At 37.2% G+C, this 24614-nt stretch overlaps 2 protein-coding genes across 3 annotated transcripts; both read left to right on the top strand.

The window, feature by feature from the left end:
* Positions 1 to 2194: 2194 nt before the first annotated feature.
* Positions 2195 to 7328, top strand: LOC122009326 (glucomannan 4-beta-mannosyltransferase 1-like). 2 transcript variants are annotated; one of them, XM_042565442.1, is made up of 12 exons: positions 2195 to 2486; positions 2647 to 2829; positions 2903 to 3132; positions 3220 to 4321; positions 4739 to 4837; positions 4913 to 5165; positions 5385 to 5495; positions 5560 to 5696; positions 5770 to 5883; positions 6280 to 6479; positions 6594 to 6788; positions 6872 to 7328. In XM_042565442.1, exons 4-12 carry the CDS (start codon positions 4007 to 4009, stop codon positions 7029 to 7031), a joined length of 1584 nt encoding a protein of 527 aa, XP_042421376.1. In that variant the 5' UTR covers positions 2195 to 2486; positions 2647 to 2829; positions 2903 to 3132; positions 3220 to 4006; the 3' UTR covers positions 7032 to 7328. The 2 variants fall into 2 exon arrangements, with proteins under 2 accessions (XP_042421376.1, XP_042421375.1); XM_042565441.1 differs by lacking the exons at positions 2195 to 2486; positions 2647 to 2829 and having other exon boundaries at positions 2880 to 2972; positions 3061 to 3132.
* A 565-nt stretch (positions 7329 to 7893) lies between these two features.
* On the top strand, positions 7894 to 9685 carry LOC122009327 (heavy metal-associated isoprenylated plant protein 3-like). Its single transcript, XM_042565443.1, has 5 exons — positions 7894 to 8064; positions 8155 to 8377; positions 8469 to 8674; positions 8769 to 8856; positions 9085 to 9685. The coding sequence occupies exons 1-5, from the start codon at positions 8056 to 8058 to the stop codon at positions 9561 to 9563; spliced, it is 1005 nt and encodes a 334-aa protein (XP_042421377.1). The 5' UTR covers positions 7894 to 8055; the 3' UTR covers positions 9564 to 9685.
* The last annotated feature ends 14929 nt before the right edge of the window (positions 9686 to 24614 follow it).

Consider the following 24614-nt stretch of genomic DNA (forward strand, 5'->3'; position numbering starts at 1 on the left):
CCAGCCGAATGCTTTCCCTTTGCTCTCACACGATCTCTCGGTGCTCCCTGATCACCTCGCCAAAAAGCTCTCTCCTTTAGATTTGCACTTGGACGCCTCTTATAAGAAGGTTAAGGAAGACGAGGGGGAAAGGACGCCCCTTCGTCTCCTTGGCGTTTGCAGCAAACATGCGTTTGCAGCAGCGAAAGGGACGAACCCTTTCGTCTTCCAAGTGTAACGCCCAACAGCCGCCCCCATGAGCGACGACTGCCGGTGAAGACCACCTCTGAGTCATCTCCTTCCTTCTCCACGCAGACCATTTCCATTTCCTCCCTCCTACACGCTGCCGCCTAAGGGAAGGGGTTGCTGCCTCCGCTTTTCCCTTTGTCCAGTGCCGCCTCTCTCCCTCTCACACTCGCCGACAACCCATACGCCTCCTTCCTCCTCGCGCCCTTGTCGCCCGACCTGGCCTTCAGCGGCTGATGTTGCTCACAGATAGTTGACGCTGCTCACAGGCGGTCGACTCCGTCCACAGTCGGGCGATACCAGCTCCAGTGGTTGTTGACGTCCTCCGGACCATTCTCCCCTCCGATCAATGTCGTTATTATGTTCTAGCTTTCCCCCGATCTGGCTTATGCACTGTGTTTCACCTATGCGTTGATCCCGCTCATGTGTTGTGTTCCAACCCTCGAGCCTCGGGGTACCAGAGACCAGGGCGACCCGATAGCTAGCTGCAAGTAGCGTTGACCAGAGGACTCCGGACGACTTGCCCAACACATAAGCCATCTTAGCATACCCCCCTCAGGGACATCGCGACTTCGTCAACATTCCATCCACCTCACCCCTTGCAATCCATCTGACTCAATTTTCAGACAGCATCAATATATTTAAAAATCTCAAAAGGACTAAAAATTACATGTAAATCTTGAGAATTATTTTCTATTAAATTATAAAGATATTTGTATGATTTAAAATAATATCTGATACAATCTTCTTAGTGAATATTTATTAAAAGAGAGTTATATAAATAATCATATTTGAGTATAATATCAAAATATATGTATAAATAAGGTTATATTTTTTTTTCTTCACTAGGATTTTATTTTATCCCACTGAGTTTTTCCCTAGTAAGATTTTAGTGAGGCATATTCTTTATTCAATAAACATATAAAGGGAGTCTTCTAAATGATATTAAATGATATTAAATGATATGCATTTTTTGTGAATATCTAGACCTTTTAAATGGATGATTACTGATCATTGACTTTTCGATTACTCTTTCATAATACGGCAACTTTTTGATTTTTGGATACCTATATGATCATTAAAATTTGAGTTACCATATTACGTAACTATGTATTTTCATTACTTTTCAGAGACCTATTTGTAATTTCATAATCAAAGAGAGAAAAAATTCTTCTTCTCTTCTTCTCTTTAAATTATTTATATTTTCTTGATATTTTATTTTATGTTTCATCTTATAATTATTTAATATTTTTTTTATTATATACAAGACACAAGGTTCGGGGACAAGGGACTAATTTTTTTTAATCGAATAATATAAAAATATTAATATTCGAGTTGTGTTATATTTGAATTCGATTTGAAATTCATTTTTTGCTTGAGCTAAAATGAAATTTTAATTCGGAGTTATTTGAATTTAAATTTGAACACTAAAAAATATATCTATTGTATAATATAATAAAAAATTATAAATATATAGAATATTAAATAAAAATTTGCAAGTGGCTAATAAATAATTGAACAAAACTTTGTTCCGAATTATGCCAAAAATATTATTGAATTAATATGTTAAATTCGACGATTTTAAATAATATGTTTTGAATGGATTCGATTTGTTTGCACTCCTACTTGTACATGGAACTTGAAACCTTGTGGATAATGGCTGAGAGGATTAATTTTGAGAAGATAGCACTAGAATTGTCGATTGTTATGACTGCAACCCTCAGAGTCATCCACAAAGTTTTAGTCACCAAACCTTATCCTGTGGCCCCTCGCGGAATTCCGCTAACCAATCGAAGCTTGCCACTTGCCGCATCGGCGACGAAACAAGAATCTAATTGTTCACGGTCGATGGCTAGGTGATGGATTTTCTTGTGAAGTGAGGCCCCCCTCAAACTGTCTTCTAGCAAAACCGTTGAGTGTTAGACTTGTTCTTCGATCCACTTATTTATGCCCACATTCTCACAAACTCCTTCCACAGCCAGAATTTCGCAATGGCTTGCTGTAGATCAATGGTTCAAGGAAGCCTTCTCCTAAACCCGATTCCCTCGGTCGTTCCGAAAGGCAACCTTCCTTCGAGGGTCGGTAGACATAGAAGTGGCGCAAGGATCATCAAGTGTTGTCTCTTCTCCATGAGGGATTTTCGGCCGCAATTGGATGAGTACCCCGAAGGTATCATCTCCGGCGAGTGGACCGAGAACTTCTCTTTGTTGAGCTTCGATGATCTCCGTGCCTACCTCGAATCGCAAGTCCCCGTTGATAAGGTATTCTCGCTCCATTTCGCCATGTGAAGTCCCTTGAGGATCAATTTACCGTAGTCGTTTAAATACAGCCGTTCGATCCTAGATCGAACGGACGAGATTAAAACATCAAGATCCTTGTTGTGGGCATCTTTCTTAAGCTTATATGATACTTGAATGGTAGGGGCAACAACCTTGGCTGCTAGGAGAAGTCATGTCGAAGACGATATTGACGACGACGGTCGATCGGAAGCTCGATGAGGTCAACCATCACTTCGATGTCATCTCGGCATTGCCGGTTGTCGACGATCAACTCAGATGCATCGGGGTCATTTCCAAGAGTGACATAGCAAAAGCTTCACAAGGGGTTAGTTAGTTCCACTTCCACTATCGGCTTCTCACTCAATTGCAACTGACTAGTACTGATTCTGATGGATCAGGCGAGAACAAAGGTTGGCGAAGTCATGTCTTCACCCGCGATCACGCTATCGACCGAAAAGACGGTCATGGGTAATCATTTTCGCATAATTGTGTATATGATCGGCGCGATAAGGATCGGCAAACTATTAATTGCTACTGACGTTTTGTTGCTTTGCAGATGCTGCAGCTCTAATGCTCAAGATGAAGATTCATAGGATACCTGTTGTGAACAAGGGAGGGAAAGTCACAGGTGAGAACCGAAAACAATAAGATTATATTGTTGATTTTCGAATGATCGTGACGGTTAGCCGATGAATAACTTGATCGTAATTCGCAGGAATCGTGACTCGAACTGACATATGGGAAGCCTTAGAGGCCATGGAGCAGTAGTTAGACCCTTTTGCAACTTGTACCTGTAAATATGTTGAGATGATATTAACAAATAGACGATATGAATAAACGTTTTGTGAGAACATCTTATCCTTTATCTAACTTTTGGGTATTCGATCCGACCAGGAAAGGGGGAAGCCTAAGCTAGTCGCAACGTAACACTCCATGCCTCAGCATGAGCTTGCCTAAGAGATCGATCTTTTGAAGTTATACCGACTTAAACATCGAAGGGTTTCACATTAATAGACTCCTGATTAAGGACAATATTGTATTGTTGTGGTCTCGCGACACTTCTTTAGTAGCTGTAGTCTACTAAGCTTCCTAACTCATTTCGCAAAGGCTGATGACGACCAATTGCAAAGGACAAGCATGACAGCCATACTCCCTCACCCGAAACCCTCCGACTCTGCCAGCTAGTCGTGCTTCTACCACTATAACAAACATGAAAGGAAAGAAAAGAAAAAGGAAAATCATTGATTTGGCGTCGATAAACACAAACAACTTAAGGCTCAATTCGTCCTTCTACGGCTCATGTATTTCACAATCTTCTTCTTCGTCAAGTTTGTTTGTTAACAATTAATAAATAAGCACTAAAAGACAACCTTTAGGTGACCCTCCCCCCTCTTAATGCTGCATGCATAGCGTGTGTCCTCACCCCCTTCACTAGCTTCCTCTGCATATACTTCAATTCTACTCGATCGAGTTTCATCAGTATACTTTCAACAACCCTCGACATGAAGAGGGACTTCGGGTTGTTCCATGACCACCATCGCCTCTTCGGGGGCGATGGAATGGTTATCGCGTTGTGGAGGTGCATCAGGGTGCCGGTGGTGGTGCCGTTGCTCCGGGCTTCCGTCTATGTCTGCACTGCCATGTCGGTGATGTTGTTCGCGGAGAGGGTGTACATGGCCATGGTGATCCTAGTGGTGAAGGTGTTGAGGTTGAAGAGGTACACTAAGTATAGAGTTGAGAACGCGAGGAAGAAGATTGAGGCCAACAAGTCACACCCAATGGTACTAGTACAAATCCCCATGTTCAATGAGAAAGAGGTAGGATTGCACTAAAATTCGATTAAGTTTAATTCGATTTGTAAAATATTATATTTAACTACAATAAAAGAGCACTTTTCATTTTTTTTTTGAAGAGTAAAATTGAAAACCGATCAACTCTCGACACAATTCTGAGTGTCATTTAACTTCTTCTTTTTTTTTTTGTAATTTTTTTTTATAATTTAGTAATTTAGTATTAGAGTTTTATCCGATTAATCTTAGAGATAGAAAAAGATAATACTAAACACATTTTAAGAAAATTGCTTACAATAATAAATAAATACGACTTTGATTTTTTTTTTAGTTTTATTTTTTTAAAAGAAAATCAAATTAAATTATAATTATATCCATATTTTTTTTTAACATATTTAAATTTTGCCCCCGAATATTACCGTTATTGATACTTTTTCTCTTCAGGTTTATCGTCTCTCGATCGGCGCCGCCTGCTCGATGTCATGGCCATCGAACAAGATCATCGTCCAAGTCCTCGACGACTCAACCGATCTCTCCGTCAGGGTCTTGCTCCTCCCCCCGCTTCCCACCTTCCGGCTCACTGTTCGCCTAATTGACTCACAGAGCTTCAAACCGCAGGAAATGGTGGAGCAAGAGTGCAGGTCGTGGGAATCCAAGGGCGTCCACATCAAGTACGAGTTCCGCACCAGCCGGAGCGGATACAAGGCCGGCGCCCTCCGCGAAGGCCTGGAGAAGCCCTACGCCGGCGACTGTGAGTTCGTCGCCATCTTCGACGCCGACTTCCAACCTGACCCCGACTACTTGTGGCGGACCATCCCCTTTCTGCTCTCTAATCCCGACCTCGCCCTGGTTCAGGCAAGGTGGAAGTTTGGTGAGACCTAGTTTCAGAACCATTTCTTTGATCAAAACGCTACATTTGTTCATCGATTCAAATTTTACATGTTGGTTCACTAAATTGGGGCAACGTTACAGTTTTAAAGAGTTAACATGGATTTCACATCTTAGAACCCTAAATCCTGGAATGTTGGAGTTAAAAAAAAAAAAGTCATCTTGGTTTCGACCCCCACAAAAGTCATCTTGGTGATTGTAGTGAATGCTGATGAATGCATGCTGACACGCCTCCAAGAGATGTCCCTGGATTACCATTTTAGTGTGGAGCAAGAAGTGGGATCGTCGACTTACTCATTCTTCGGATTCAATGGTGAGTTTTTGCGAGCATTGTGATTGATCTTTAGTGCTTGGTCTCAGTTTCAATATCATTGCAGGGACTGCTGGAGTGTGGAGGATGCAAGCCCTGGCTAATGCCGGTGGATGGAAAGATCGAACCACTGTGGAAGACATGGATTTGGCTGTTAGGGCCTCCTTGAAAGGCTGGAAGTTTGTGTTCATTGGAGACCTATCAGTGAGCATTGCTTTTGCTCAAACTTTGTGTTTGAATTTGAGCTGTTTTTTGTTCCAAAGCTTGTATCTTGCAGGTGAAAAATGAGCTACCGAGCACGTTCAAGGCGTATAGATTTCAGCAGCACAGGTGGTCATGTGGCCCTGCAAATTTGTTCAGGAAGATGTTCAAAGAGATAATATACTGCAAGGTATTACGCTTTGTTTTCAGTGATATAATCTTTGTCAAGTTCCTTTAGTAGCATGCTATCTTCTTCTCAATGCAAGATACATATAAACAATAATTGTGCTATATGTTCCAAAGGCTAAATTCAAAAGACTAAAATTGCACGAATCCTTCTAGAGCCCTCACATGATTGATCTGAATTAAGTTTATATATTAATTGAATCATAAGAAAGAAGAATAGCAAGCTCAAGAAAGCATCCTAATGGCACAAAGTCATAGAAGAATAAATACAGAAACTACTAATTGTGTGTTGCAAGGTTTTGCTACCAAAAAATTGAATTTATTAGTGAAGTATCAAATTTGTACATTTGTGATCTGATAAGTTAAGCATATAAACTAATTTGAAGTTTGTATGTTGCAGAGGGTTTCAGCATGGAAGAAATTTCATCTGATCTACGCATTCTTCTTTGTGAGGAAGATAGTTGCACACTTTGTGACCTTCTTCTTCTATTGTGTGATCATTCCAGCCTGCGTTCTGCTGCCAGATGTTCGTCTTCCAAAGTTTGTAGCTGTTTATATTCCATCTGCAACCACTCTACTCAATGCCATCTGCACTCCAAGGTATGTGTAAGACTGTACTTGCAACTTTAAGTGATCAATCACTATCGAGACATCGAGAAAGCTTTCAAAAATTGCATCTTGGATTTACTAATCCTTTATGTTCATGGTGTGCAGGTCCTTTCATCTCATCATCTTCTGGATCTTGTTCGAGAATGTCATGGCGATGCACAGAGCAAAGGCAACCATAATAGGGCTTTTCGAAACCAATCGTGTCTACGAGTGGATTGTCACCGCAAAGCTAGGGAACGCTTCGAGAAACAAGAGCAGTTCCAGGTCACAGAAAAGATATCAATGCCACATAGTAGAAAGGTACACCATGAATGATCAATTCTTTGAAACATATCAACTATGAAAAAAAGTAGAGAGCCTGAATATAACTTCTCATGTTTCAGGATTCATATGATGGAGATCTTAATGGACATATTTCTCTTATACTGCTCAATCTACGACATTATGTTTGGTCATGATCTCTTCTATGTCTATTTGTTCATCCAATCTATGGCATTCTTCATCGTCGGATTTGGCTACGTTGGTGTATATGTTCCCAACTGATGAAGATAAAGATGATACTCTTTCACTCAGCCAACACCAAATTGCACAGAAGTAACCAAGTATGTTCTGCATAATATATTTTTCAATATATTTCGATACTCAAATGTAACTGTAGATGTTGTGGCTTTCCTGATCTTATCACAAGCATGATGCTACTGAAGTATGAAGCTACGAGTATAAGAAAAATGAGATAGTAGTGTAGTTTGTAAGATCTTGTATAATTGTTCCTCCTATCATCCTAAATGTATAATTGTTACTATTTCTCAAGTTTTAAGGCGAATCCAGTCTTGGATATCAGTAATGGTGAAATTGTATGTTATCGTCTCATTATCTCTAAACAGTTCTTCTAATCACTTGTTATCGTCTCATATGTTCGAATTTCGTCATTATTAATCCTAAAGATAGATAATCTTCCCCTCTGATTCACTTCTCCAATAAATTTGGAGCATAATTTATGTATATTCAGAAATTGATTTCTAAAATATTTAAGATATATATATATATATATATATATATATATATATATATATATATATATATATATATATATTTGAAATATTGTCTATTCTCATGCAATTTTTATGAGTTTCCTCACTCATTTTTCATATTTTTTGAGAGAAAAAAAAATCGTTATGAAAAACCTAAAAGAAAAAACATAATGCGCCACGTGGGCGCGGATCTCCTGTGGTAGACACGCGTCGGCCTTTCGCGTGCTCCTCTCCTGTGATGATTCACATCGGACGGCTCTCCTGCGTCCTCCAAACTACCGTACGTGTCAGTAATGCATGCATGACCATCGCCCCATGAAGGTAATATAATCGACGCGAGAAAGTTACCCATTGCTACGCCTAAATTTGCTATTGGCTGTTTTGAGAAAAAGACTCCTTAATTCCCTGGTGAACTTGTAGGTATACTTTTTAAATTAATATGTATACATTGTCATGGACGACCTCTTGGTTCCATCTTGATTTCCTCTCTCGATCCACAACGAAAAGAAGGAAGAGAAAGCGACCCAGCGGCCGCCATGGCAAAGGTACGATCGAGCTTCATCTTCTCCTTCGATTTCTACTCCGATCGATTGTTCCCTTGATCCATTGCGATTCGATATCGGTTTTCGCCGCAGAAGAAGAAGCAGCAGCCCAACGACGGGGTGGCGTTGGCATCTGGCAACGCTGCGGCGGAGGCGACGGACGAAGGCGGAGGAGAAAACGAGGAGAAGAACGAAGGCGGAGACGGTGGAAAACCGGAGAAGAACGACGGAGGAAGCATTACCGTCGTCTTGAAGGTCGATATGCATTGCGAGGGATGCTCGAAAAAGGTCATCAAATCCGTCCGAGGCGTACAAGGTATTCATATTATCCATCGAAGTCTCCGGCCTTCTTTTGGTTCTCCTCCTTAATACATTCCTCTACCGATTGATCTCTCCTGCGATGCTAGGGGTGGAGGCCGTCATGGCGGACGCCGGGATTGGGAAGCTAACGGTGGTGGGGAAGCTGGATCCATGGAAGCTTCGAGATCATGTGGAGGCGAAGAGTCACAAGAAGGTTGACCTCATCTCACCGACCAACTTCCCCAAGAACGCCGACAAAGCCAGAAAACCCTCCGCCGCCAAGCAAACCGACGAGAAGAAGCACCAGGAAAAAGTACACTATCAATTCCTTCATTTTTTTTCCTAAAAAATAAATTATATCGTCATTTCTCAATTTTTTTTGTTTACACAACCCGGACAATCATCAGCTGGTGGTGACGATGGCGACGCTTAAAATTCGATTGCACTGCGAAGGATGCATCCGTCGAATCCGCAAGACCATCCTCAAGATCAAAGGTATTTTTCTTAAAATTAATTTATTTTTTCCCATTTTTTTCGATCCAAAATTCTCGCCGAAAGAAAATTAAAAGTGTTCGGAAAAGTGTCAGTTTCCCTTATCTTTTTTCGTGGACGTCTGATCGAACGAGTACGGCTCTGATCGTACATCTGTGGCAGCATCGAGGAATATTCTCTGGCTTTTGGTTTTCTGCCTGCATCCCGTCTAATTACCGTTGTGCCACTCAGGTGTCGAGAGCGTCGTCTTCGACACGCAGACGGATCAGGTGATTGTGAAGGGGACGATGGACGCGAAGGCTCTGCCGGAGAAGCTGAAGACGAAGATGAAGCGGGACGTCGTGGTGGTGCAGCCTAAGAAGGAGAGCGGCGGAGGCAATAAGAAGGAGAAAGGTGGAGCCGGCGAGGAGGAGGAGAAGAAGAAGAAGGAGAAGGAAGGCGGCGAGGGGGAGAAGAAGAAGAAGAAGGACAACGGCGAAGGGGAGAAGAAGAATAAGGACGGCGGCGAGGAGAAAAAGAAAGGCGGCAAGGGAGGAGGCGGCGGTGCAGGGGAGAAGAAGGAGGAGGAGACTGTGAAGGCAGCGACGGTGGGGGCGGCGCCGGCGGGACACGCGATGGAGTACTACGGAGAGTATGGTTACCGCTTCGAGATGGTTCACGCCCCGCAGTTGTTCAGCGACGAGAATCCCAACTCGTGCTCCGTAATGTGAACCAAACCGGTATAAGACGGTGCAAATAACATAGTGCTTGCGTTTCGATGCGTAGGAGACGTTACGATACAACAACATACCGTCACGGACGATATATGGTGTTTTTGTCGGTCAAGAGTCGTTGGTGACCGATATAGGGTACGTTAAGGACGAGGGTGTAGTATTACCGTTAGTGTAGTCCCTTTTTTTTATGTTAATTGAATAGAATATACATTTCATTCATTTGAATTGACAACTGATTTGATTATTATCTAGGTTAATTAGTGTAGTCGTTACCGAACCAGAGTTAAGTTTCATAAATATTTAAATCACATATTCGACATTCAAAATGATCAAATCATATATCCTATATCGTTTATCCTTCTTATTACCAATCGTATAATCGTTGATTGGTGTATTTTTTTCAAAAAATAAATAGTTTTTTTTAAAAATTTATTTATATTTAAAAAATTATTATTCTCATTATATTATATTAAATTGATATTTAAGGATATGAATATAATTAACCGAACTAGATGAACACATATGATTTGATTCCACATCATTCCAAACTTTTATATTTATCAGCCGATCGAAACCTCAAACATCAATTTAATATAATATATTGAGAATAGTGATTTTTTTAACACAAATATGTCTAAGAAATCTAATTCATATTTAAAAAATTATTATTCTCAATATATTATATCAAATTAATATTTGACGGCATAAATATAATTAGGAGAATTAAACGAACATACATGACTTCATTTTATGCAATTTCAAATTCTCTAGATCTATCAGTCGATTTTGATTGAAACAGGTTGATAAACCTAGATATCTCAGAACTATATGAAATCAAGTCATATGTGTTCGTCTACGTCTCCTGATTATATCTATGTCCTTAAATATCAATTTTACATAATATATTAAGAGTAATGATTTTTTTAAACACAAATGTATTTGAAATCGACTGATAGACCTAGAGAATTCAAGATGGCATACAATCAGATCCTATGTGTGTGTCTAGTTTTTCTAACTCAAATATCAATTTGATATAATATATTGAGAGAAATAATTTTTTGAATCTGAATAAATCTTTTAAAAAAATCTATTTATTTTTTTTAAAAAATTACACTAGTTGGCTGTCGGTGTAAATGAGAGGGGTAAAATATGTATAGGATATATGCTTTGATCATTTAAAAGTTAGATACGAGATTTAAATATTTAGGAAATTAGCTACATTTATTTGACCAATTCAATTAGGTTTAGAAGGTTTTGATTTAAATGCATGTAAATTTATTTTGATGTGAATAGACAATTTTATTCTTCTTTGTAAGGCATGTTATAAGTTTGGAGGAAAGAGATTCAAAACGGAGGAGAGGAAAGAAAGGAAAGGGGAAAAGGAGTTGTTTATCGTGGTGGATTGATGGAGTGATTAGAAGAACTAAAGGGAAGAGGGATTCCTTGACCTTTCGTTCCTAATTGAAATTAGGCTTTGTGCGCTTCGATAGAGAAAAAGATGTTTTCCGAAGAATGTACGAGGGAAATAGCTAGCTAGGTTTACGGTGTTTAATTTTCTTTCTTTACTTCTTCAAAAATACTCGACAAGTGGACTCTTGAGAGTTGTTTAAATAGGACATAAGAGAAAGAAGTGGCTTCACTGAAAGTTCAATGCCAATAACTGAATATGGAGGAATCAAGTTTGAAGCCCTTAAGTTTCATATATCCAATGTCATTGCGTGACCGTAAAAGAGGTAATCAAGCTTGAGAGTGCAAAGGGAGAAAATTAGAGCTTGACAACCAAAGGGAAGAAGACTGCAAGAGCTTGAGCATCAATAGAGAGGAGGTCACAAGTGACAACAACTCGAGAGTCGAAGGGGAGGCAAGTCGTATCAAGGAGGTAGTCAAGGGGATTTCGCTAAAGTCGATATGATTTACATTATTCACTAAGTCATTTTCTAATGGAATCACGCACCCTCCTTAACCTATATGTTGATGGTAGTCATCATTTGCAATGAGAGACTAGATCGTCATTGATTCATTACCCCAACTTTCAAGTGAGTCGAACTCGATCCTTTTGTTTTGTTGAACTTATTTGTGGTTAGAACTAAAAGCAACCTATGATCAAACACAACACAATTCATTTTTTTTTCACCGTTTGAATTCGATCCAATAGGCACTCGAAGCTACTCAAGAAATCTAGTTAGGTACTCGTTGTACCGGAAAACAATTTCAATTATCCATAGTCACTTCATTATATAATTAAAATTTTCTCCTTAATTTTTAATTTTACACTTTGGAGACTTTCGAAAGAGTGAGGTCCTCATTGATGAACCCTAGAAGACAACCGCAACATAAACATCTCTCAGAAATATTATATTCTTTTAATTAATTAAATTGTGAGACATGTTTTTGCCTCGATTTCATTTTTCAAAAATGTCTTGAGATTAATAGGTTGTTTAATGTTGCCCATAAATGCATGAGCAATAAATTAATGTGGTAGCGCCACATGTGGTACGCCCTACGTTAATGAAATTTCGGAAGTTTTAATTTTACTACTCATTACAATAAATTAATTATCACAATAAAATCAAATTTATGAATATAATTAATGGGCAAATCGTACTAGCAAATCTTTTCATAAAAAATGCTTTAATTAATAGATCTTATTTTAGATAAACATCATAAATGGGCGAAGAACTCAATATTGTGCTTGGAGCTTCTTTTAAAGCAATCTCTTAATTATTTTCCACTTTATTATTTCAACAAATGGAAATATTATTTTTTTACTTGGGTGTTTATCAAAATGACCCTTCTAATATTTTTTTTATCAACACACATGCATACTTACTAAAATTTTTCCTCAAGAGACTCAAATCTACAGCTATATATGTTTTTTTGTTTACACTACAAATTATTTTAACCATCAATAACAAAAAAATGTTTGTGACCAAATTTAAGAATACAAAATATAAAAGACAATCCAGGACACTAAGTTCAGATCAATATAAGGTCTAGCTAGAGTTGAGTCTAATGTATACAACATTATCCTACATTACAAGAGATATATGTGGGCTTTTTTGGAAAAATAATTATAAGAAAAATATTAACTATGGTAAAATTCTCTAGATTATTATTATTATTATTATTATTATTATTATGCAAATGGAAATAATTAGGTGATTAATAAATGTATTTAGGGTGGCTCAAAAAGGTAAAAAAAGAAGGAAGACTCAAAAGCCACATTAATTCACAGTATTGACAATTCAAGGGAAAGGTACATGTTAATTATTGAACATGTTGTTTCTTTTTTGAAAGGGACAAATAATCAATATATATTAAGTTTATAGATGCAAAAAACAAATAATATCCACTCAAATTTATGGCATAATGCTATAGATTCACACTAAATTATTAAAGTTAGATAAATCAATTCAACTAGTAGAATAGAGAAATAATGACAAATCATCTTATTCAAAATTATACATCATAATTGTTGATTATTATTGTAAATAGAGCTAGAAACAAACTTTTAGTCATTATAAAGGGTACTTTTGGTGATCGACTACTCATGTAAACCAAACAAACTTATCTTAAAAGAAATATCTAGAAGGATTTTTTGAAGATTTATTGTTCATATTAGTCATTTTATCCTTAATGATGAAGACAACCCTATGAGAGCTTCTTGGTAGTCATGTTATTGTAACTTAGAAACAAAGACAACGCGATAAGGTTTGTGATCTAAGAGTTCTTTAGAGGACTAAACTTATATGTGCCCTCGGGAGCACTTTTTTAGATTCTCTTCGCCTCGGTACTCATGTCATCATAACTTAGAAACAGAGACAACGAGTCATGGGTCGCGACCTAAAAGTTCTTCGGAGGAATAAATTTATACATACAGACATACGGTAGCATCATATCACCAATAATAAAGCAAACAAGCATGTGATGATCATGAGTTTTGAGTGTAGATCCACCGCCGCCCCTTGAAGTTGTTTTCCAACCCTTCCCTTTAACATCTTAATTATCATGAATTTTGAGTTATGATCTAAAAGTACTACATCAGAATAAACTGATACATGTTTACCTTTGCATCATCTATACCAAGGCAAGAGTACACTCTATATATAATGTCATTTTTTTTTGAAACAAAGTTGTTGGAAAAAGTAAATTAATATGGCTAATTAAATTCTAAGACAAAAATGATTTCAGTCATATTTAATTAGATATATGCAGAATTATCATGATTAATTATTTCCAAAATGATATTCTCTTGCAAAAATTAATAAATATGATAAAATAGATTATTTTTGTTTATTTTTGCACATTGAATTAAATCACTAGTAAATAAGAGACAAGGAGCAATTTGCAAACCAAAGAACTCACTACCGTTTTTCATACCCAAACCAAATAAATGAAATCAGCAAGATCTCTAGAACACAAACCTGATGAGCGATGACAAAGATCTCAATCGATCGATGCTTATTCTTGTTAGTTAGCCGTTTATTGCCGATGCAGCATCATCAAGATTCTCAGCAAGACAACCTCTCATCAGTGATGCCCGAACGATGACCGTTGGACCGGTTGGTGTGAATCTTGATGATGCCACAGCTGCAAACACCAGCTTGTATTCTCCAACATGCGAAAGAGTGAGGAAGAGAAGGTAGAAGAGAAGAGAAGAGAAGAAGAATATTCTTGCTTCCATAGTAATTAACTAAACATTAGGGTTCATAAAGATACCAAACTGAAAGATCTAAAATCTTTAGAAGAAGAAAAAGAAAGCAAGTCATGACCTAAAACAAATCAAGTTTGACTAATCAAAGAAGAGGATCAAGAAGAAGATTTATGAGCTGCCCAAGAAGAAGTCGAAGAAAGTCACTACTAGATTGTAGCCATGAAAGGAAGGAAGGAAGAAATCTGATCAAGTAGGAGAGACAGAGAGAGTCTGAGAGAGAGGGTGGAGAGGGAGGTTGAGAAGGATCAAGTGTATATAAAAGATATGGACTAGGTTTCTTGGAATAAGGTTCCTGCCTAATCCAACCCTAATTAGGTCTATCTTATGCCTTAATAGTGCTAACTACTTGTCAAGGGAATTTGAAGGAAAAAAAAAGTTCATTTGAATTGAATTTCAACTATAAAACTAAATATTGGTAAAGTTATTGTGTTTCGACTTTTAGACGACTTAAGGTTGAATGTAATTATAAAATGTTGATAATTATAAAATGTTACTTGGTCGGTCAGTCCGTCGGATGTAATTATAAAATGCTGATAATTGAGGTGATTAATTGTAAGTTAATTAATTTATATAAGTACTAGGATCTATTTTTTTAAAAGAAAAAAATATATTAGTGTGGCCTACGATGCAACTTAAATAATTAAGAATAAAAAATTGCTTTAACAATCAATAATATAAAAATGTTTGTGGCCAAATTTAAGAATAAAAAATTTAAAAGATGGTCCGATGCCCCAAGCTCCGGTCAATATAAGGTCTTAGAAAAAGGTCGGACCATATTGAGTTTGTTAGGATCTGTATGAGCTAAGAGGTGAATAGTTTCGATCACTTCTTGTCGTTTCTTTGTGTTAATTCGTTGTTGAATGCGCAGTGGAAACCTTACTTCAAACTTGACTCGACATCGACAACACCTTGTTTTATTTGGCATCCACCTCCTTGAGATGACTAATCCAAGTAGAGTTGTAAATGAACCAAGCATTTGTGAACAAGCTTGGTGTTTGGCTTGGTAAAAACTTGTTTATGTTCGTTCAATATATACAAGATTAATTAAACAAATAAGCTTGAACAGCTCGTTAAGCTAAACAAACAAGCTTGAACATATATGTGTTCAGCTCATTAACGTTTGTGAACAATATTCGTGAATAACGTTCGTGAACAATGTTCACGAGCTATATTTACTAATAAAACTCTTTTCAATATGCTAAATAAACAATAAAATAAAATAAAATTAATTAATTAAAGTTATCAAGTTCAATAACCAACCAAACAACTAAAAGTTTCAAACAATCAAACAAGCTTGAATTAAGAGCTCAATAACATCTAAACCAATCAAGTTCAAACCAAGCTCAAGTTAAGCTCAAACCAAGCTCAAGCCAAGCTTGAATTAAGAGCTTGATAACATCTGAACGAATCAAGCTCAAGCCAAGGTTCAAACAAGTTCAAGCTCATAAAAAATAAATCAAGTCAAGCTTGAACACTTATTCAAAAGCTTGGTTCATTTTAAGCTTGGCTCGGCTCGGCTCGATTACCTTATCAAATAAGCTTGAACACTCCAAAACTCAGTTCGTCTTAGCTCGACTCGTTTACAACCCTAAATCCAAGGGTCCATACTATCTATCACGTTCACTATGAATACTTCCCAAAAACTTTCTAGAGGTGAAGAAGCCCCGTACAAGCTTGTTCTTACAAGAACACAATAAGAAAAGCAAACAAGATTATAAAAGAAATCGAAAACCAACGAAGAACCTTGCTTTGCCTTGCTCTTTTCTTGCATTGGATTGCCTCTTGGTGGTAGAAAATACAACACTTTGTGTTGGATCTGAAGGGCGTTGGAATTCCGTTCTGTTTAAATTTCCTCGTACAAAAATTGTACAAGTACAGAACTACTCCTAGCAACCCGCATGTTCGATCAGACATGTGTTTGATCAATCAAGCAAGTTCTTGACGGATCAAAGCACACCTTGATCGAAGTACAAGATCGTTGGCCTCTTGTGTTGGTATTCAAAATCGATACAAAAAAAACTCGACTAATTACGCAGCGGAATTAAAGAACTAGTTGTACCTTTTCCTTTGTAGGTAAAGACCTCTTGATCTTCTGCCGTATTCCTCTCCTCTTTTTGGACGTCGTGTGGGTGACGACCTACCAAGACAAAACCATCCTTCTTCTCTTCTTTATTTCCAAACCCATCGGCCACAAAAGGAGGATGGGACACCTTCTAATCTTCTTCCTCTTCTCCAATCTGCCGCCCACCAAGAAAGTTCTAACAAGGAGGGGCGCCGGCCCTAGCAAGGAGGAGGGGCGCCGACCCTTGGCAATGAGGAAGGGAGGGGTGTCAGCCACAAGGAGGGAGGAGGTGAGGGGCGCCGACCACAAGGAGGAGGATGTGTGCCACCGGCCCTAGGAGGAGAGAAGAGAATTGTGGGAAAAATTAGGTTTTAGGGGCACCACTTACTCCTTCTTATAACCTTGCCGCCGACCCTAGGAAGGTAAGAAAAAATAGAACCAAAACCAAGTTGTGGATGGATGGATGCGAGACTTGATATAGAGGCTACAACAGGGACCTAGAAGAGGAATTGATTTAGGCCTCCTTATGAGCTTGAACTTCCTGTGTTCGGCCTGAACACCCAACTCAAGTCCATCAATAATAACTCATACCACTAAAGGGTTATTATTGAACTACCGCACCAATCCCATATTACAATATGAGCTCCTTCTTATCATGAGTGCATTAATCTCCCCGTGTTTAAGATATCACATGTCCGTTAATTAAATGAGTTACTGACAACTCAATTAATTAACATCTGATTCGAAGAGTAGTACCACTCAACTTTATTATAATGCCGGACTAAGTCCACCTGCAGGGTTTACATGATAATCCTTATGAGCTACTCAAGGGGACATCATCAGCCTAAATAATTAGGACACAAATTTCTTCTATAATCAACAACACACAATATAAATAATACTATTTCCCAACTCATCGAGCCTATTGATTTAACGAATAAATCTCACCCATTGATAAGTTAAAGAAATAAATACTAAGTATACGTGCTTATTATTATATAGGGATTAAGAGGACGCACATCCATAATAACAGAGGTTCTGTTCTTTTATGTAGTCAGTACAAATCGAACAACCTCAAACGGTCCTGCTCAATACACACATAGTGTACTAGTGTAATTTTATAGTCAAGACAGGCTAATACTAAATTACACTACAACCGTTCCAATGGTTTGTCCCAATCCATCTTGGTTGTGAGCTACTATTTATAATTTATAAGGAACCGATAACATAATCTTCTGTGTGACACCACATATCATGTTATCTACAATATAAATTAAATGAACAACTACATTAACATATATAAAAAATATAAAATGCAAACATTTGACCAAAGTGATTCTCATTTCAAAATATTTCAAAACAGATGTTCATACAAAAGCTAAGCTTATACTATACATCCCAACAGGATCGAGACGCACGTGAGGAGGGGGGTGTTGGTTGTTACTCGGAATACCGTCCTAGTTCCTCTGCACAAAAATTTGTACAAGCATAGAACTATCCTAGCTACCCATGTGCTCTACTAAAGTTAAATTTGGATTGCAAACGATGCTTAACATTATTAATCCAAATTTTCCTTTAGAAGTTAAACTTGGATTGAGAACGAAACTTAACATTCTTACTCCAAGTTCAACCGATGTGATCTTCCTAAGTTAAACCATATTACAGAAGTTATCAAATATTTATTTCAAAGATCGGCTTCCAGGTTAAACATGACGAAGCACTAGGCCTTCTTGGGTATGGGATCATCCACCATTTCCTAGACAAAGACTCACAAAGAAATCAGATATTTAACTTCTTACAGTAAACTAGGTTTAACTATAGAGACCTCAATAGAAACACATTATCGAAACATGAAATCAAAAAATAAAATCGATAACAAAAATGATAACTTAAAACCGATAACCTCTTGTGTTTGGTTTTTCAAAATCTATATAAAAGATGAACTAGTTATGATGCGGAAACTAATAACTAGTTATACCTTTTATAGCTTATAAACCTCTTGATCTTCTATTGTATTCCTCTCCTTCTCTTGGACGTCGTGTGGGCGACGATCTTCCAAGATGAAATCCACTCAAGCTTCTTAGAAGGCTTCCAAGATCTGACCACTAAATAACCTCTACGGGATGCTAGACAAGAGAGCTTCCTTCTCTTCTTCTTCTCCTTCAAGCAACCGGCCACCAAGAGATCTTCCACAATTGATGCCGCCGGCCTCCAAGAGAGAAAACAAAAGGAGAGAAGAGAAAGAACAAGGGCCGGCCACCAAGGAAGAATAGAGAGGAATAGAAGATGTGTTATGAGGTGAGACACCCCCTCCTTCTCTTTTATATTCCTTGGTCTTGTCAAAAAAGGAAAATTTTATAACAAAAAATAAAACTTCCTTTTCTCCCATGACATGGCCGGCCACAAGCTTATGCTCCAAGCAAGGAAATATTTTAAACAAAATTAAAATCTCTCTTTTAAAACCCCTTTTGTGGATAGTTATAAAAGTAATGTTTTATAAATTAAAATCTCTCTCTCTTTTAAATCCTTTTATGGATATCTATAAAAGAAAAGATTTAAGATAAAACATGATTACAAAAAGGAAAGTTTTATACCAAAAATTAAAATATTTCTTTCACATTATAGATAACTACAAATAAGAAAAGATTTCAAATTTCTCTTTTATTCCTTTGTAGAAAACTATAAAAGGAAAGATTTTAAAATTTAAAACTCTCTTTTAAAACCATCATAAAAGGAAAGTCTTTAACAAAATAAAAACTCCTTTTATTTCTTTTTGTGACCAATCTAAAAAAGAAAAGTTTTATATTAAAATCATCTTTTTAAATCCTTTTTATGGATCTCTATAAAAGGAAAGATTTTACAAAAAAAAAAACTTTCTTTTCTTCTTGTGTGTGGCCGACCCCTTGCTTGGGTAACAAGCAAGGCTTGGCTGACCCTAGCTTGGGCTCCAAGCTTAGCTTGACCGACCCCTTGCTTGGTCTCCAAGTAAGGCTTGGCCGACCCTAACTTGGGCCTTAAGAAGCTAGGCTTTTGGGTGGATATAAGGCTTTATATAAGAGGCTACAATAGAGACCTAGAGGAGGAATTGGTTTTGGTCTCCCGATGAGCTTGAGCTTCCCATGTTTGCCCCGAACACCCAACTCAAGTTCATCAATAATATCTCATTCCACTAAAGAGTTATTATTGTACTACCGCACCAATCTCATATTACAATATGGGCTCCTTCTATCATGAGTGTGTTAGTCTCCCTGTGTTTAAGATATTGAATGCCCACTAATTAAATGAGTTACTGACAACTCACTTAATTAATATCTAGCTCCAAGAGTAGTATCACTCAACCTTATCGCCATGTCAGACTAAGTCCACCTGCAGGGTTTACATGATAATCCTTATGAGCTTCTCAAGGGGACATCATCAACCTAGATTACTAGGACACAGTTTCCTTCTATAATCAGCAACACACCATATAAATAATATCATTTCCAACCTATCGGGCTTATTGATTTAACGAACTAAATCACACCGTTTGATAAATTAAAGAAATAAATATTAAGTATACGTGCTTGTTATTATATCATGATTAAGAGTACACACTTCCAGAATAACAGAGGTTTTGTTCTTTTATATAGTCAGTATAAAAAGAAACTACCTCAAATGGTCCTGTTCAATACACTCATAGTGTACTAGTGTAATTTTATAGTCAAGATAAACTAATACCAAATTACATTACAACCACTCCAATGGTTTGTCCCATTCCATCTTGGTTGTGAGCTACTATTTATAATTTAAAAGGAATTGATAACATGATCTTCTGTGTGTCTCCTCGCACCATGTTATCTTCAATATAAATTAAATGGACAACTACACTTAGTAAAAATGTAGACATTGTAGGGGAGCGGTGGCTGACTTGAAGGGGTTGGATAGACGACACCCCCAAATCCTCACTTCTTTCTACAATGTTAGTGCGCAAGCGGAAATACAAACAAACAAGTAGAAAGACTAAAATTAAAAAAGAAAATGCAAACCGCTAACACGTTCGTTTACGTGGTTTAGAGATAACTTGTTCCTACTCCACGGCGTGTCCGTAAGGTGGACGATTCCTCAATCCGTCGGTGGATTAGTCCTCGGCAAACTCCGGCTAGCTCAACCTCCTTGTGGGTGGAGAAACCTCACCACAACTCTCACCAAGGACTCCTTTGACGCTAGGGCACAGGTAGATTACTAATAGAGATTAACCACCTCTATTTCGTCAGGGATAACCAAGCTTCTAAGCCTTGGTTATATAGGTCGCGGGTTGAAAATCCCGCCTACCAGTCGACTGCCAAAACATGCAGTCGACTGCCCTCTGTGGAAATTCGACCGTTACATCCCAACGGCTCGATACCAATCGACTGCTAAAACTAGCAGTTGACTTCTCCACACTGACCGAATGAACAGAAGCATTCTGTTCGCTCCCAGTCGACTGCACGGTCGACTGCACCAGTCGACTGCTACATTAACGCTACAGTACTGCTACAGTAACACTACAGTACTGCTACAAGTAACGCTACAGTAAAATCCTAAAACTAGGATTTTACTCCGAGTACAATCTCTCGTGCACTCATACCCTCACCCTTATGACTCACTTGACGCTTCTTTGCAGCCTTGACCTCTTGCCTTCAAGCCTACTTCCTTTGGCTCTAGTCCCTCGGATGCATTCAAGCCCGCGGCTCATCCCAATGCCATCCTTCGTGTATGCCTCGTAGTCGCTTTCCTTGGCCCTTGTCCTCGCTGCCTTGTCCACGGTCCCTCGGATGCTCCATCCTTCACTGGACCCGAATCCATCAACTTGAGTCACATGTGTATCCTGCAAACCTGCACAACTCAAATACACATATCAAATATAAGGGTGAACCTAACTTAAACTCTTTGCCCAAATACCAAAACACATGGTCGCACGGACTATTGGGATTGCTCCAACAGGCATTTGACCAATGCAATTCTTATAAATGTTTATACAAAAGCTAGGCTTTTAGTATACATCCTAATGGGGGGGGGGGGGGGGTGAATCACGTGGTTTTCAAAAACTTGCTTTTCGGTTTTATAAAATCAAATGCGCAACGAAAAATTAAGTAAGAAAATGAAATAGAAAAGCAGTAAAAAAAACACGTAGTCAGTTTTACTTGGTTTGGAACCTTCAATGACTCCTATTCCAAGACCCAAGTCCTGTGGACTTATCGATGGGTAAATTCAGTAAAAATATCTTTTGGAACAGCCAGAAGTGGGAATCGAGTACATAAAGAGTCAGAGAAATGTAATACGCTACACTTTCCGTTTACAAAAATTAAGTAAAGTAATTAATTTCATTACCAAACACTATTTGTAGTTGGTCGGCTCAAGCTTGGTATTTGGACGACTTGTCGATGGCATTCAGGAGCAGTAGAGTCATAGCAGGGTAGAAATAGCAAGCTGGAGCAATTGGAAAGCCAATTGGACGCGTAAAAGCTTGTATGGAAGTTTTGTACAATGGCTTGGGCGAGCACTCCTTTTGTTGAGCATGGAAGGTGCCTTCCATATCCTTAAATAGGGCTGTAAACGAGTCAAACTGAGTTGAGCTTTGGAGTGTTCAAGCTTGTTTGATAAGGTAACCAAGCCAAGCCGAGTTGAGCTTAAAATAAACCAAGCTTTTGAAATAATTGTTCAAACTTAGCTTGGTTTATTTTTTATGAGCTTGAGCTTGTTTGAAGCTTGGCTTGAGCTTGGTTCGTTTAGATGTTATCAAGGTCTCAATTCAAGCTTAGTTCGTTTAAATATTATCGAACTCTCAATTCAAACTTGTTTGATTGTTTGAAACTTTTAGTTGTTTGATTAGTTATTGAACTTGATAACTTTAATTTATTTTATTTTATTGTTTATTTAGCATATTGAAAAGAGTTTTATTAATGAATATGATTTGTGAACATTGTTCATGAACATTATTCACGAACGTTATTCACGAACGTTGTTCACGAACGTTAACGAGCTGAACACATGTGTTCAAGCTTGTTTATTTAATTAATCTTTTGTATATTAAACGAACATAAACAAACTTTTACCAAGCTGAACACTAAGCTTGTTCACGAACACTTGGTTCATTTACAGCCCTAGTCTTGAAGGCGCCTTCTAATGTGTGAAATTTAATCCCGAATAGGTCACTCCTTATCTGCGATGAAATCTGAAATTTATCCATAGGAAGACGCCTTCCATAGCATCGAAGGTGCCTTCCGTGAACAGTACGAAGGCGCCTTCCAATTCTTGAAGGTGCCTTGGGTACTATTCACCCGAGACTTTTTTTGCTTCTTTTGCCCTACAAAACAAAATTAGCATAACAATAATATAATTAATTTATGACTTAGATCCTATCTTCCAGACCAGGATCTAGTTAGGGTCTCAATTTAGGTTTCTGAAATAGATCAAAATTAGATCGACGCCTACTGTTCCCTCAACCGGGGCATGTCCTCACTTAGTCACTCTCCTCCAGTGACTTACCTTCACTTACCGTGTGCCAAGTTACCTCCTTGACGTCAATCTGACCCATCGGTCTTCCTGCCGGAATCGCACATCCGAACTTTGCCACTCGGGAATCGTACATCCCGATCTCCTACCGGAATCATACATCCATACTTCGCCACTCGAGAATAAAACATCCCGACTAGACTTCTTGCCTGGTGTCAGGTCCTCTTGACCCGTCAAGTTAGTCAACCCTGCACTCGATAACAAGGTTAGATTATGATAACATATAACTTAACTCATTTGTCATTTATTAAAACCTGAGTTAAACTGTTAGTATAAATTACACCAATAATGTCTCTATTTTTGATATAATGACAACCTAGGTTAAAGTTAGGAAAAAATATGCAAAAATAATGATAACAATTGATTCAAGAAAAAAAACTTAACAAAGATCAATTCTCTTGATCATTTTAGGGTTAAGGTTTTCAAGTTAAAGATTTAATTTTTTTTTTACTTAACCCTTACCCTCTCCCTCTAACATTTATCAAAAAATAATATAGGTATAGCAAATTACAAATAGACAAGTAAGTAATAATTAGTGTAAAGAAAGAAAAAAACTACTTGCAGGTTTATTGAAGGGAGGATTTAGTAAAAATGTTAAAAGTAAGTTTTGACTATTCAAAGGATTTTTAACATTTTGAAAATTGATTTTGTAATATAAATCATTTGTAATATTAAATTTGTAAACTACGTTTTAAAATAGATTTCAAAATTAATTGCAAATTATCTTTCAAATTATTTTTAAAAGTAGTTTTAAAAACAATTCAAGCAAAATAATTTTAAAAATGTTTACAAAATAGTTTTCATACAAACAAAAATATTTGAAAGATTTTTCTAAGATATTTTTCTAAGTGAAAAGATAACCTTTGAATAAAATTTTTAAAAAAATTTCAAAGTATTTTTTTAAAAATATCTTTCAAAATATTTTTCAACATATGTTAATATAATTTTCAAAATACTTGCATTTTTCAAAATAGATAGTTTGAAAAAGTATAAGAATTTTTCAAAGAAAGTTTGAAAGGATTTTTTGAAAGTAAAAAAAAAAATTGAAAGTAATTTTAAAAGTGATTTTTGTAATAAGTATTATGAAAGCAAATAAGTTATTTTAAAAATTATTTTCAATTATCCTCCCTTGAACCTGATATATTAAAAAAAAATCATCTAAAAATTTGACTTTAAATATCTAACCATTAATTACTAACTAACTATCAGAAGATAACAGTATTTACTTGGTTAGTCAAGTTAAGTAAATATATCCAGTTAGTGTTTGACTAAACTGGATTACTTAACCTGATCACTTTAATTTTGGTATTTTTTTCGTCCAAACTTATGTTGATGCACTGATATAAGTTTCTGAAGTTCGGACAATAGGCCTATGCATCTCACGTCGTTCTATATTTGTGAATACACATTTAAGGTAGACCTATTGTGTTTGTGAGATGCTTAATACTAGATTTATAGGAATATGCTTTATTTGGATTTGATCTAGACTAAGGCTAAAATTATTTTTGAGATACTAAGAATATGAGAATTTTTAGAAAAATATAAGTAAAGAATTTCCCATAGAATTTGTAAATCATTTGAAAATTATTTTACAAATATCAGTCTTAGTCTATAAGGATTATCCAACTAAAGTGGTAAAAAGTAGTTAACTGTATAGATCAAGTTAACCAGATATACAATGTATAACAATGTACTAAAATATAATCAGATTTGGTCATCATCATCTGGAGGAGGTGGG

Source organism: Zingiber officinale, chromosome 8A (assembly GCF_018446385.1).
Source record: "Zingiber officinale cultivar Zhangliang chromosome 8A, Zo_v1.1, whole genome shotgun sequence".
NCBI lineage: Eukaryota > Viridiplantae > Streptophyta > Magnoliopsida > Zingiberales > Zingiberaceae > Zingiber > Zingiber officinale.

Coding starts and splice junctions, on each gene's coding strand:
- LOC122009326 (XM_042565442.1), top strand. CDS start 4,007: ATGAAGAGGGACTTCGGGTTGTTCCATGACCACCATCGCCTCTTCGGG. Junction 4,322..4,738: donor CCATGTTCAATGAGAAAGAG/GTAGGATTGCAC, acceptor TTTTCTCTTCAG/GTTTATCGTCTCTCGATCGG. Junction 5,884..6,279: donor AAGAGATAATATACTGCAAG/GTATTACGCTTT, acceptor TGTATGTTGCAG/AGGGTTTCAGCATGGAAGAA.
- LOC122009327 (XM_042565443.1), top strand. Junction 8,378..8,468: donor ATCCGTCCGAGGCGTACAAG/GTATTCATATTA, acceptor CTGCGATGCTAG/GGGTGGAGGCCGTCATGGCG. Junction 8,675..8,768: donor AGAAGAAGCACCAGGAAAAA/GTACACTATCAA, acceptor GACAATCATCAG/CTGGTGGTGACGATGGCGAC.